The sequence below is a fragment of the Marmota marmota genome, unplaced genomic scaffold (genome assembly GCF_001458135.2).
Source record: "Marmota marmota marmota unplaced genomic scaffold, marMar, whole genome shotgun sequence".
Lineage (NCBI taxonomy): Eukaryota > Metazoa > Chordata > Mammalia > Rodentia > Sciuridae > Marmota > Marmota marmota.
The window spans coordinates 10,738,889-10,754,072 of NW_026000249.1; the positions used below are offsets into that span (position 1 = coordinate 10,738,889).

Here is a 15,184-nt window from a genome sequence, read left to right on the forward strand (position 1 = left end):
TTACATTTTTTAAACATTTACCAATGTGAGACACGTAGGTTTTTTTCTTGTATCTTATATATTGTGTATCTTGGTTGCAATGAATATGACAGTACAGAAATCTCTTTGAAATAGTGATTTTATTTATTTATTTTGTTGGATATATACACAGAAGTGAGATTGCTGGATCATATGGTAGTTCTGTTTTTAACTATTTGAGCATCCTTACTGCATTTTTCATATTGACTATACAAATTTACATTACTACCAACAATACCAACTTACATCCCCACCAATGCGTATTATCTTTTGATTTTTTGATAATTGTCATCCTCACAGTTATGAGATGATATCTCATTTTGGTTTTGATTTGCATTTCCTTGATTGTGAGTGATTTTGAGCATCTTTTCATATACATGTTGGCCATTTGTATATCTTCTTTGGCAAAATATCTGTTCAGGTCCTTTGCCCATTTTAAAATTAGGTTTATTTATTTTTTGCTATTGAGTTGTAAGTTCTTTTAAGATTTTGTATATTCCTTATTGGATATATGGTTTGCAAATATTATCATCTATTCCATTCTTTTGTTTTGTTGATTCTTTTGCTGTGCCAAAACTTTTTAGGTTGATATAGTCTCATTTGTTTATTTTTGCTTTTGTTGCCTGTGGCTACCAGTTTATAGTGCATGCACAGTCGTGTGGGGTTTTTTCCTGCCGTAATTTGAGCCATTTGTTACTTTTTCCCTGTAGAATATTATTTCATTGTTTTTTCACCCTCATATATTTTAGATTGTATGTGCATATTTTTCTCTAGACTACTAAGTAAAATAATACATGACTTGACATAATGCTATGGTAAGAAATCAATGATCAAGAAATGTTGTGCCAAGTATAGGTCACATCACTACTGTGTTGTTAGGTAATTGACATTGATGTTATGTTTGCTAAATATCCTTCCTTAATGCATCATGATATTGATTAATGTGTTATCACCATTTAAGCATATGGTCCATTTAATATCCATAAATGTGTATAGAATACATCATTGTAGATAGTAGGTGGAAAATGACTACAGTTGTGGGTGTAAATACAACTCAAGAATAGAATTATGGAGTCAGGGCCTTTTGTTGAAAGGGATCTTAGAGATCATCTAATTTCATACTCCTACATCCAGTCAACAGCTAACATTTGCCTTTTTTGTGTGTTTTATAGAACATTACCATATAACTTAATGTTTGTAGGTGGGTAAACACAGTTGTTATGCTCATGGCAACTCTGTGAAGTGGGTATAGGCATGGTTATTACTATTTTTCTCTACTAATTATACTTGTCTAAGAGAAAGATAATTCATTGGGTCTCCCATATAATGCAGACTATGATTAACCATGTTAGAACCTGAGATATTAATGTTAATAGAAAAAAGCAATTCAGTAATAAACTGTATTTACCTTAGAAACAAGTTGTTTACTTCTTTGACAATCTGATACTAACTTCCATTAGAGTAAGGACTTTTGTGTTAGTCACATTTTTATTGCAGGGACTAACTCTCTGAAAAAGAACTTAAAGTAGGAAAGATTTATTTTGGCTCATGGTTTCAAAGATTTCCATCCATGATGAGCTGGCTCCATTGCTTTGGACTGAGGCTAGGCAAAATATTATGGTGGAAGAGAGCTATTTACCTCATGGCAACTGGAAAGCAAAGAAAGGGTCCAGGGAAAAGATGTATTCTCCCAGGGCTTGGCCCCAGTAACTACTCCCTCCAACTAGACCCTGCTACCTAGAGTATTCAACACCTCCCAATAATGCTACCAAATAATCCATTGAAGGCAATGGATTAATTCATTGACCAGGTTAGAGCCCTCATGATCCAGTCACTTCCAGGAATTGGGACCAAACCTTTAACATATGAGATTTGGGGGGTCATTATAGATCCAATACATAACAAATGCTTTGGGGTGTGGTGGAATGAACAGGGGAAGTATTAAAAGACAACAGTCAGAGATGGGGTTGTGGCTCAGCAGTAAAGCACTTGCCTAGCATGTGCGAGGCCCCAGGTTCGATCCTCAGCACCACATAAAAATAATTAAATAAAGGTATTGTGTCCAATTGCAAATAAAAATAAATATTTAAAAAAGACAACAGTCATAGTCACAGTTTTATTGCTAAGTGTCTGTGCCTACTCAAGAAAATCATTTACCTTCTCTATCTCTCTTTATCTGTAAAGCAGGAGGATAGCTGACCATTAAGATCGTGCCCACCTATATTCTCCTTCCAACCTATTTTTTTGTTCTTTCTTTATAATTCATAACCCTGTTTAGTCTAATAAAGATCTTAGATAATTCTTGCAAAAGTTTGTCATTTTAAAAATTTCAGCAAATAGCATCCCTTTTTTTCTCTCAAAACAATAATGATAGAAACATGAACACATTTTTGGTCATTGAGTTGCTCAAATAACGAAGAAGGTGCGAAGAAAGTATTTGTAGGGAAATAATACATCTGCCTTATTTTCCAAGGACATTTAGAGATGAAATTGGAGCCAAACTATGGCATTTAGGTACCACTTTCAAGAATGCCAGAGCCTGCCTATTCACCATGAACACCTTCCTTTACAATCAGGACAGTCACCTATCAGTTTTTGATGAATCTAAATTTAATCTGGACTTTCATCTTCCATAAGTTTCAAGTCTTTTGTCCCTGGCACGTACTTTCTCTATGTTCACAAATCTGTGTGATGAATACTTTGATCTCCTTTTCAAAGCTTTTTTTCCATATATTATCCTACAGAGAGAATTGGTTTCATTGTACTGCTCTGCTAGTACAGATGTCATAAGATGGGAATCTGCCTTTTGCTGAAAGGATAATAAGGGAAGCATTTGATTCATATCTGGAAATTAAGTCCTTTCATGTATTTTTGCTAGATATTGTCTTATTTGTTTGGAATTTTTGTTAAATGGCTTCATGTTTTGTAACTTTTGAACAGACTACAGTATATTTCTTTAGACCTGTGATATTAATACAGTAACATCTAGCTGCATATAGCTATTAAAATGTAAATTTAAATTAAGTGAAATTATACATTCTGTTCCTATTTTGCAGTAGCCACATTTCAAGTGCTTAGTGGCCACTTTGTCTAATGGCTGTTGAATTGGACAGCATGGATATAAAACATTTGTTGTCCCAGAACATTTTATAAGAGAGTGTTATTTTGGGCCATTGCTGTATGTATGTATGAAAGTATCTTGATGAAGTAATTTTGTCATCTATCAGTAGTCAGCTTGAGATGTTGTAAGGCAGAAAACTGTAAAAGTAATCAGACTGAGAATAAGTGGAAAATGTGTTATAGCTCATTACTAAAAATGGAATATACTCCTTCACGTGTGCAAAAGTTGTTAGAAACTTTTTAAATGTAAAAGCACTTACAAAATGGACCAAAACTAGTGGGGAAAATAGAGTTTTTCCTCTCTTTTTACAAAATAAATTTTGCTTTTGCTCCTCTCCAAGTAATTAACTGCAGTCCTTACTACATCATAGTCTCTCTTTCCTCTGAGGAATAAGTAGCTCATATAAATCTTTTCTTGGCAGTCTTTACCTTTCTTAATTTTCTAATGAGATCTGTGCATTCTTTCCCCTAGTTGATGAATTTGCAACTTTATTATACTGTTTTTAGATGCAATGTAGTTATATTCCATTTTATTCTTTAAATAAAAATCTAAAAAAAGCATGGCAATACGTTTAGTTTTATTGGTTACTTTTAGTTATACATAAAAGTAGAGTTCATTTATATATATTTGTCCAAGCATGGAATATATCTTATTTTGATTAGGATCTCAGTCTTGTAGACATACACAATATTGAGATTCACTGTGGTGAGTTCATATAAGTACATAGGAAAGTTATATCAGATTCATTCCACTATCTTTCCTATTTCTAATCCCCTCCTTTCCCTTCATTCCCCTTGTTGTGGATTAGCTTCCACATATCACAGAGACCATTTGACTTTTGTTTTTTAGGGATTGGCTTATTTCACTTAACATTACCAATGAATGTCATAAAGTCATTTTCCTTTATGGCGGAGTAATATTTCATTACACACACACACACACACATACACACACACACATACATACATACCACAGTTTCTTTATTCATTCATCTGTTGATGGGCATCTAGGTTGGTTCCATAGCTTAGCTATTGTGAATTATGTTGTTGTTTTTCCTTTTAATCACACTTCAGTCAGGATATTTTATGTGTGTGCTCAGAATCATGTTATATAAAGCATTGTTTTGACATTCTTTCAATTTATAATTTTTACATTAGCTGAGTTATTTAAATATGTTCATCTAGTTCTCATAAATTAGAATATGATGGTAAGTTCTACATTGCCTCTCTTTAGCTTCTTTTCTATTCCCTTTTTCCCTATCACTTTGACCCTGCTCCCAACGAAACTATTTTTATAGTACTTTTCTATCTCAAAACATTTCTTAGAAGAACATCTAAATTCCACTGCTTATCCTTTTCAACTAAAGTTTCATCTCTGTCATTATATTAGAACTGATATTCAAAGTTTCTGTTGGTCAATTTTCTCAGTCTCTCACTTAAAGTCAATACTGTTGATCCTTTCTCCCTTTCTAAAACTATCTTTTTTATTGATTTTTTAAAGAAATAAATGACATCAAAATGCATTACAATTCTTATTGGAGATATATATACCACGATTTTTCATATCTCTGTGCATAAAGTATGTTGACACCCAATTCATGACTTCATACATGTACTTTGGATGATGATGTCTATCACATTCCAACATCCTTGCTAATCCCCTGCCCCCCCTTCCCCTCCCACCCCTCTTCCCTATCTAGAATTCATCTAATCCTCCCATGCTTCTCCTCCCTACCCCACTATGAGTCAGCCTCCTTATATCAGAGAAAACATTTGGCATTTGTTTTTTGGGGATTGGCTAACTTCACTTAGCATTATCTTCTCTAACACCATCCTTTTACCTGCAAATGCCATGATTTTATTCTCTTTTATTGCTGAGTAAAATTCCATTGTGTATATATGCCACATTTTTTATCCATTCATTCACTGAAGGGCATCTAGTTTGGCTCTACAGTTTAGCTATTGTGAATTGTGCTGCTATAAACATTCCTCAGCACCACATAAAAAAATTAAATAAAAAGTTAAAGGTATTGACAACTACAACTAAAAAATAAGTATTTAAAAAAAGGTCTAGCTCTAAAACTATGTTATCTGTCTCTTTACTATCACTTTCTTCATTTAATCCTAGCCTTGTGACTAACTCTTCCTCTATCTGGCTCCTAAGTAAGTATCCTCTGAGATTCTACCCTTATCTGTATTCCTATCATACATATTCTGATTGATGACATTGATTTTGTTTTCTTATAGCTTGCATTATCACCTTAATGTAAATATCTCAAAGATCTGGCTTTTTTTTCAATTCTAATTCAATTTCCTTAGCTGCTTTCTAGACAGTTCTATATAGTATGTTTTATCTTTCAGCCACTCCTAATTTCACATGCCCAAAATATAATTATTTTAATCTCCCCAAATTATCTTCTCCATTTCTAATATACCATTCATTCATTTGCTCAAATTTAAAACCCCGAAGTTGTGTTTAACTTTCCTCATTGTCCTCTGTGTGAGATCAATCATCTAATTCTCTCATTTCTACTTGCATATCATCCACTTAACCTCATTCCCCCTCCATCATCATAACCTCAGTTTGAGCCCTGATTGCATATAACATTTTATTTTGAAAGTGCAGTCTAACTGATCTTCCTACTTCTAAGTTTGACCCTTCAAAATCTGTAACTTCTTCATCATCATTTTTGTAAAACATAAATTCAGTATTCAAACATCTCTATAAGTTCCCATGTATGGGAGTAAAGTTCACACTCCTCTGAAGAAATGGTTTTTTTTCTCTGAATCACCAATTTTCAGATTTGAAAGCCATTTGTAGCCAGCTAAAGTATCATCTCCCCTAGGTAGATATTCCAGGATTATCAAATCAGAATTTTCCTCCATTTTATGGGATCTTTTGTTAGCATTTATCTTGTCTACCTTGTAATATTTTTTTAATGTTTTCTTTCCCACTAAGCAATGCAATCATGATAGGCAAGGACCACAATTAAGATGCCACAAAACATTTTGATGAACTGAATTTTAATTTAAATGCATAAAGAAAGAAATGAAATAAAAAATAATATGACACTAACTCGTTGCTGGAATTAATCACTTAGGCATATAAAGACATTCCAATAGCTTAATAAGAGAATATGTTTAAATTATGTGGTATAAGCATACCATTATCAAAGGTTTCTAAGCAAAATGATATTTTTTATTAATTGGAAAAGTATACTATTATATATACAGTGAGATAGATGAAAGTTTACAATATGTTTATTTATGAAGTTCTATGAAATACAATTTTATATAGCACTAGAGGCATAAACTATTTCCCTTCACTCTCTATGTATTTAATATTAATAACCTATATAATATTATTATGACTATAATAGACACTTAATGAAAAGTACAACTTATTCTGAGCATTATGACTCCAGGTGCTTAAAACTTGTTGACCAAGTATGGAATATCAATGGTAACATGCTGGAATAAAATTTGTTCTGTGTATTTTGCTCAGTTTCACAATTACAACATTTTTGCACAGAAAATATAATTGTTTATGATCTGCGTGGCTGTGTAGCTCATCTTTGGGAAGATGTTTCAATGCATATACTTTTCTAAAAAGAGAAGTGATCAAAATGAGATGTTCCTTGTTTTTATGAATATTTTCTCATTAGGAATTCACCCCTTTAAATGTGCATCATATAGTTTGTAGAAGCATTGTATGTAAAAGAATAAAGAAGAAACACATACATTTTTACATGTATTGTAAAAGACAGCTTGAGCTACTGAAGAGAAAAGACAGTTTGATCTGCTGAAGGGAATATATGGTGCCAAAGTTCTAAATTCAATTTTTAAAATCTAAATTTAATCTTCATCTAAAGATAACTAGAATGTCAGAGATGTACATTCCCATAGCATGAATAGGTTTATGAAATATAGATTTCTCCATATGTAGTCTTATTTTCTTTTTAAAACCTGAAATACAAATTTTGGGAAAAGGTTTGGCCCTGAAATATTAATAAAACCCACAATTGTGAAGCAAATATTTTAAAATCACATTTTGATGGAAGTCAAATAACTTACTAATAAAATGAATACCCCAGAGTAAATACTGCTATTTAAATATTTAGCATGATAAAATGAATTACATAAAATTATTGCTTAACAAAGTAGGATGTAGTCATTTAGTTTCTCTTCACCCTAATATAAAGTAGCATGTTAATATGCATTGTCTATGTGGTTTTGTTTTTTTTATTTGATTTTCAATATGCTGTGTCCTCACCTTTACACCCTTGTGTAAGCCCCTGGCTTTCAATAAGGAAGAAGCAGATCTTGCTAAAAGAAGGTAAAGATTCAAATAAGTAGAAGCAGCTGTTCCAAAGTAGTAAGCTATTTTAAAGGTAAGTTTTCTGGGAGGAAAAATTCTATCAAAAAATTGTGGGAATGTGTCACTGAAACACACAGTTTTAAGGAAATGACAACTGTTTAGGTTGAGCCAGCAGATACTGTTTTTAAGTCAGTTTACTGATTTATAAATTCTGTATATTTGATAATTTTTGGTTTGAGTTGATGTTCCTCTATCATAAGGTAATCCTGTAAAATAGATCAAGTGTTTCTCAAAATACCAACTGTCATCAAAATCATCATGGAGGCTTCTATTCTAAATATCCTGATTTTGTATTTCTGGGGGATGAAACCTGGGACACTGCATTTTAACCTATTCCCTAATAGATTTACAAATGTGGGGGGGACTAAATCTAAAAATTATTGCAATAACTTACTATGCTTAAATATAGGTACATGGCTTTTACAGCCATGCCTTTCCCTACCTAAAAACCTACTGTTTCCAAGATCTAATTAAAAGCTGCCTATCCTGATTTTTTTAGAGAAAGAAGCTAAGTTAAGGGACTGTTCTTCCAGTCCCATAATTGTGCCTCTGTTGCACTTCTCCAAACTGTCTCATATGTGTTAGTGCAAATTTAAGCTTTAAAAACTTCTCAAACTTACAAAAATGTAAATGAAAATAGTTATTTTAATGTCTTTTAAAATCATAATTTTTTACATAACAACTTTTGAATTTTAATATTTGTATATGACAATTTTTTAGACTTTGATCTGAGAAAAACCTGGCCACCTTAGTCACCTCATATATTTCCCTTATATTGATACATACAATGCACTTCATGTATTTCCCTTTGTTTTGTGGGGTTATGTCAAAATTGTCAAGTATGTACCAATATTTAAATTTTTAAATAATCTTAAATCCAGGATTACAAATATAATCCTTTCAGTCACCATGCCACAGCTGATGAAAGTTACAAAACTTAAAATTTGACTAGAGCAATGTATAGCACAACCCAGTGCTCATGTTGAATTTTAGTAAGTAATGGATCAATATTTTGTAAATAAAAATAATTGGCCTTTCACGTTGGTTTACATAATTTTGTGGCATTTATTCTTCTGAAGTTATCAAAACTTGAAACTGCATGAAAACCTCTTGAGTGCTACATGTTTTAACATTTTTTTGTGAAAGCCTTTCTCCCTTAATTTTACTATTTATTTATCTGTATATTTCTAGCAGAGTTGATTAATATTTCCTGAATTGAGAATTATATATCTATTATACATTCTTCAGTTAGTTTAATTTTTATTATCATTACGATAATACCACATATACTTTGGATATGTTAGTATGATAGTCATTTTTGCATCACTGTGAACAAAATACTTGACAAGAACAACTTAGAGGAGAAAACGTTTATTTTGAGCTCATAGTTTCAGAGGTTCAGTCCATGATTGGCCAGCTCAGTTGCTCTGGGTTCATGGTTCAGAACATCATGGCAAAAGGTTGTGGCAGAGAAAAGCTGATCTTGGCAACCAGGAAGCAGAGAGTGAGGGAGAGGTGCCAGGGACCAAGATATAATCCCCAAAAGCACAACCTCAGAAGTCTACTTCCCCCAGCCATGCCCCATCCGCCTATGGTGATCACCGTAGTACAGTAGTCCTTTCAAATTTGTATTCTACCAAATGCATTAGTCCACCAATTAGGTTACAGTTCTTGTAATCTAATTATTCCACTTTTGAACATTTTTTTCATTGTTTCCTTAACTTTTGGGGGACACCTCATATTCAAACCATAACTTTCCACTCCATCCCCAAATAGTTCATGCCCATCTCCCAATGCAAAATGCATTTAATACATCTCCAAGAGTCCCCACAGTCTTAACAGTTTCAGCATTGCCCAGAAGTCAAAGTCCAAAGTCCCCTCTCTTATACTTAAGGTCAACTGTTGGCTGTGAGCCTCTATGAAGATCAAAAGTGAATTATATACATCCAATATATAATGGCACAGAGTAAACATTTCCATTCCAAAGGGGAGAGATGGCACATAGAAAAAAGGAATGGGACCAAAGTAAGATTGAAACCCAGCTGGGCAAATAGTAAGTTCTATAACTTCATGTCCAGAATCCAGAGCATATATTGGTGAGACGTGAGCTCCAAAGGGCTTGGGCAGCCATGCCCCTATGGCCTTGCTGGTTGCAGTGCTTATGGGCTCTCTCTCAGACTAGTTCTGTCTGAAACCAGCAGCTTTTTCCTCAGGTTTTCTATGTTACTGGTATCTCTTAATCCAGGAGTGGAGGTGGGAGTTGCCCCTGCAGCTTTGCCTTTCTTCACACAGCTTCACACATCACCCTCTCAATGACTGCCTACAGAAATTCTGACTTTGCTACACTTTGCCTGGCCTTCCAGGCCTTCTTTCAGCCTAACAGAAAGTTGCAGGATATGGGCAAAATATAGACAGATTCTTTGCCAAGAAGTAAAATAAATGGCCTCTACTCCAGTTCCCAATAGAGTCCTCATTCCCTTTTGAAACCTCATAGGCACAGTATTTACTGTGTGCATTTCTATCAGCATTCTGGTCTTTTGAGCTCCCACCAGAATCACCTGTTAAGCTCTGCTTACAACATTCTAAGGATTCTATAGCCTATATCTCTGATCTTTCCAAATTCTTTGCACAAACTAGTTCTAAAGGCTTGAACCACATGGTCAGGTCAGTCACAACAGTGACTCCAATTCTAGGTTTGTATTTCTGTGTTAGTTTTTCATCACTGTGACTAAAATATCTGACAAAAAATACTTATAGGAGAAGAAGTTTGGGCTCACAGTTTCAGAGGTTTACTCTGTGACCAAGGTGAGGTAGAAAATCATGGCAGAAGGGTATGGTGGAGGAAAGCTGCTCAGTTCATAGCAACCAGGAATCAGAGGGAGGGAAGTGCTAGGGGGTCAAAATATTGTCCCCAAGGGCACATCTCAAGAGACCTATTTCCTCATCCATGCCCAATCTGCCTACAGTGACTACCCAATATATTAGTCCTTTCAAATTATTAATCCATCAAATGGATTAATTTACCATTTAGGTTACACCACTTATAATCTCATCATTTCACCTCTGAACATTGCTGCATTGACTCTTCTGCTTAGGAGGACATCTCTTATTTAAAACATAATAATTTGTGGATTTAAAATTTAATATTTATGCATAGGACTTTTTAATGTATTTAATATTTAGTAGTGTTTACTATGCTTCCATCACTGCATTTTTATCATTTTAGTTGCTCAGATTGTTCCATCTTTAACCCGTGGCAATCTCTTCATATCCACTCCTGAATCCTGTTGACACTACCCTAGCAGTCTTTAGTAGCTTACCTATATCTTGTATCACAATATGATCCAAGCACACCTTATAAATTTCCATCCCAGATCTCAAGTCAGCCATTTTCCAAAACTTAGGAAATGGTCTTCTTTTTTAAAATATTTTTTGTTGTAGATTAACACAATACTTTTATTTATTTTTATGTGGTGCTGAGGATAGAACCCAGTGCTTCACATGTGCTAGGCAAGCACTCTACCGCTGAGCTACAACCCATCCCAGGAAATGATATTTCAAGACTACAAACTGTGGAAGTTTATTATCACTCGATTGGTCATTGTTTCTCTGCGTTTTCAGTGGGCAGAGCTAAGAAATAAGTATATAGACGTACATACATAATACATCAAGAAATGCTAGGGTTTTCTTCAATCATACATATGTATCTGCTTTCCCTATGCTAAAAATAATTACCAATGACACCAGGAGTGATTAAATGGCAGTCACATAATTGTTCAATTGTTTCATCTTAGAAAGCACACACTACAGATTTAGCACAATAATAACACTACTACTAATAAGCAATACAATTACTGGAAACAATTTAAGATTCTTTAAAAATCCTTTTTATTATATCACAGTGGGGATGTATGAGTAAATTATTATATTTTAAAGAGACTTGAAATCGTTACTTTATATGTGATTATTATACTACTAGTAGTGTATATGTTTATCATATTTACTTTTTTCCTTGAGGAAAAGAATCGCTTTGAAGTTGAACATTTAATTATATCCTGTGATTCTGGAAGGTAGGCATATGAAACTTGCATCCATTGTAGCTATGGCAAGCTGTAGAAGCAGCATGGGGAATCTGGGCAACTTCCCAGGTTTTCCCAATTTATCTCTTCCCATTGCAATTGTGTTTAAAATTGATTTCTATAAAATTGAACTCTCATAAATTCAGATGGAAGGACAAGTACATTTTCTAAATATAAATACTCTGTCTTTACCTTGGTTCCTGTGTTTATATAATTTAGAATTAATTAAGTATTGACTTTGTGTCAAAGTAAGCATATACATATATATGACTCTTTGTAGCAAATTTCTCCTTTTGCACATGAGGTCTATCAGAAAAGCAAGACTTAATCATAAATATTTCTGTTAGTTTATAGAATTAATCAGACCTAAATATTTTTTTTGAAAATTGGCCTGTGAAAAAAGGTTTTTGCCTGTGATATGAATGCATACTTGAAAAGTTATTATAGGGAAATAACATTGAAAAAACTGTGTCAAACAAAATTCCTTTTTAAAAAAAATTAAATTCAGGGAAAAAATGAAATGGATTATCATTCTTTAAACTATGCAGTACTGTGAAATATGGGTATTTTTTCAAAATGTGCAAAATAATGGTTAATTTTATATTTTGAAGTAAATATAGTTTTTAAAAATTAATGATACAGAACAATTTTACATGCTAAAACATTTATCACTTCCTATATATCAGTTTCTGTGCTGTTCAATTTATCTCATTTTCTCATTTTTACAATACTGTTATTGAGCTACTACTAGTACATATCATGCCCGTTTTATAAACTTCTTTAGGAAACTGAGCCATAGAGACATTAAGTGTCTAAGCAAAGATCAACTTATTATTATCACTTCTTATTGCATTTCAATCAGTTGCAGGTTAAAAAATGCAATTATGGAATTTTTGTTTGCATTCATATTTTATGTTGTTCTTTTTAGATATGCATGACAGTAGAATTTATTTTGGCATATTATACCTACATGGAATAAAACAATCTAATTAGGATCCTATTCTTGTGGTTGTACATAATGCAGAGTTACCCTGGTCATATATTCAAATATGAGGCTAGGAAAGTTATGTCTGATTAATTCTACTGTCCTTCTTATCCCCCTCCCCTTCCATTCCATTCATTCCCCTTTGTCTAATCCAGTGGACATCTATTCTTCCCCTCTCCAGTCTCCCTTGTTATAGGTTAGATCCACAATAAGAGAGAACATTTGGCCTTTAGTTTTCTGGGACTGGCTTATTTCACTTAGCATGATGTATTCCAGTTCCACCCATTTATTAGCAAATGCCATAATTTCATTCTTTGTTGTTGCTAAATAATATTCCATTGTGTATATATACCACATTTTCCTTATCCATTCTTCTGTTGAAGGACACCTAGGTTGGTTCTATAGCTTGGCTATTGTGAACTGAGCTGCTATAAACATAGATGTGGTTGCATCAATGTAGTATGCCAATTTTAAGTCCTTTGGGTATATACTGAGGAGCGGGATAACTGGTCAAATGGTGTTCCATTAATGGTGGAATTTTTGAAGAAGATTCTGTAATTTCAGGGAATCAAATTTAGGTGAGAACTATAAACTTGGTATTAATGTGTAGTGATTTTACATATATAATATAATATAGTTTACAGTAGTTGAAAATATAAAAGTATAAAATTTTGATGTGACTATTCAAATAAATATTAATGTTTTCTTAATGTTCTAATATATAATAAATTGGTGTTTAAAGTCTTAAGAGATTTTTTCAACAAAATATATTTATCACAGTTAAAAGTTTAGATGAAAAATAGTTATAATAATTTTTTCAATTTTCTTTTAAAAGTGTACTTAATATGTGTTATCCTTTATTATATATGTTTAAAATTTGTGATTTAGAAACTATGCTTAGACAAAAATAAAAATATCTTTTAGTTGATCATCCAAGCTAACAACTACTAATATTTTGGGAAATAGCAGTCTAGTTTTTTTTTCTATTCATATTTCTTTTTTATATGAAATTTCAAGATTTTTCAAATTATAGTGCAATTTCTCACAAAATATTTTTAAAAGAATGCTTGATTTTTTGAAACTAATGTGCATGTTTCTTTTTTAGGATTGTACTGTATATGAAACAGAGAATAAAATTCTTCATGTGGTAAGTATATTTGAATTTTCATCTCATTAGAGAATATTTCTAAATAGAAATATTCTTACAAAAAATGTGAGCAATAAATTTAAAAATCTACTGACCACATCAGTTAAGTGTATATCTTTAAGGAAATTTATAGATATATCAAAATATTGATTATAACTGTTCTATGGTGTATAGTAGAGAAATATAATATTTGAAGATTGTAGTATTTAGCAAGTTTAGAGTACAATAAAATAGACAGCCTAGAGAAAAGTAATTTAAAATAAGAATTTTTCACTGTGACAAAAAGAGATTGGAAAATGTATTCTGTTCTACATTAGGGATAATTCAACTCTGTCATCATTTGGATGAACTACTTTATAACATAATCAAACATCCTTTACTCTGACTTTATTTTCACCAAACAACCTTCCAAATGGTAAATTATCAATATTTGTTGAATGAATTAGTGGCTTTGCTGATATTTTATTACTAGAAATGAGTTATGAGTACATTATACTTTGTGGAACGGCATCTCCTTTCTTGTTATTGAACAACTGACCACTTTGGTATGTAAATTTATTTCTTGATTGATGCTGGTCTGTCCTAACAGCTTCTTCACCTCTAATGTGAGATCGTGGCATTTCTGCCCCTACAGTGCTTCTTTTATTTCTACTTTGTTTATAAGTTAATATTTCTGAAATATTTTAATATTTATAAAACAATATTATTTTGTATTTAGAAAAGCAAATGTTTAAGACATATCTTACTCAAATCTGTAAGGGGAAAATATTCTATTCAGAATATCAGCACTACAGCATTACTATTCCATTGTGTTATCTACTACATAAATAATACTGAGTAATCCTTTTCCTTTCATTATACAGTAGTGATGGCCTTTCTGACGTATTAAGATGGTGTCAAGAGTGGACAGTTAATGTACTCTTCTCTTCATTAGTCCAGAAAGGAAAATAATTTCACCAACCTCCTTTGGATTCACTTACAGGCTCTACAGAATAGAAAGAATATTTTTTAGGATTTATATGTTCCAAGTATTAGTTTAGGTTCTGTAAACATATTACAGATTGAGCATCCCTAATCTGAAAATCCAGGATTCAAAACACTCCAAAATCTGAATCCTTTCTGAGCACTGACATGATATCATAAGTGGAGAATGCCATACCTAACCTCATATAATGGATCACAGTCAAAAACCATGCCAACAACAGGTTTTTCCAATAACACCAAGGGGAAAAAATCGCCCTCCTCTTCATCTGTGATATTTCTTTCCCATGCATGTCTGGATTTCCCCACAGAAGCATACCCAAAAGAAGAAATAAAATGGAATGTGTGCAAGCCAAATGCACCAACTGTAGTTTCATCATGATGCCCTGCATGCGGCCAAGATCTACACACATTGTTCACAGTGACTGGTGCTGTGGTGGCAGCAGCTGTGGCCGCCGCCGCTGCTGCCGCCGCCG

The 15,184-nt window shown here is 32.9% G+C and overlaps 1 protein-coding gene across 8 annotated transcripts in view; it reads left to right on the forward strand.

The window, feature by feature from the left end:
• The window catches only part of Cnksr2 (connector enhancer of kinase suppressor of Ras 2), a 241,034-nt gene that overhangs the window by 60,019 nt on the left and 165,831 nt on the right, over window positions 1-15,184 (forward strand). For all 8 annotated transcript variants that reach the window (XM_048796450.1, XM_048796451.1, XM_048796452.1 and 5 more), the window contains exon 6: window positions 13,686-13,727. In XM_048796450.1, the coding sequence (XP_048652407.1) occupies window positions 13,686-13,727 (42 nt within the window). The remainder of the gene's footprint in view (window positions 1-13,685; window positions 13,728-15,184) is intronic.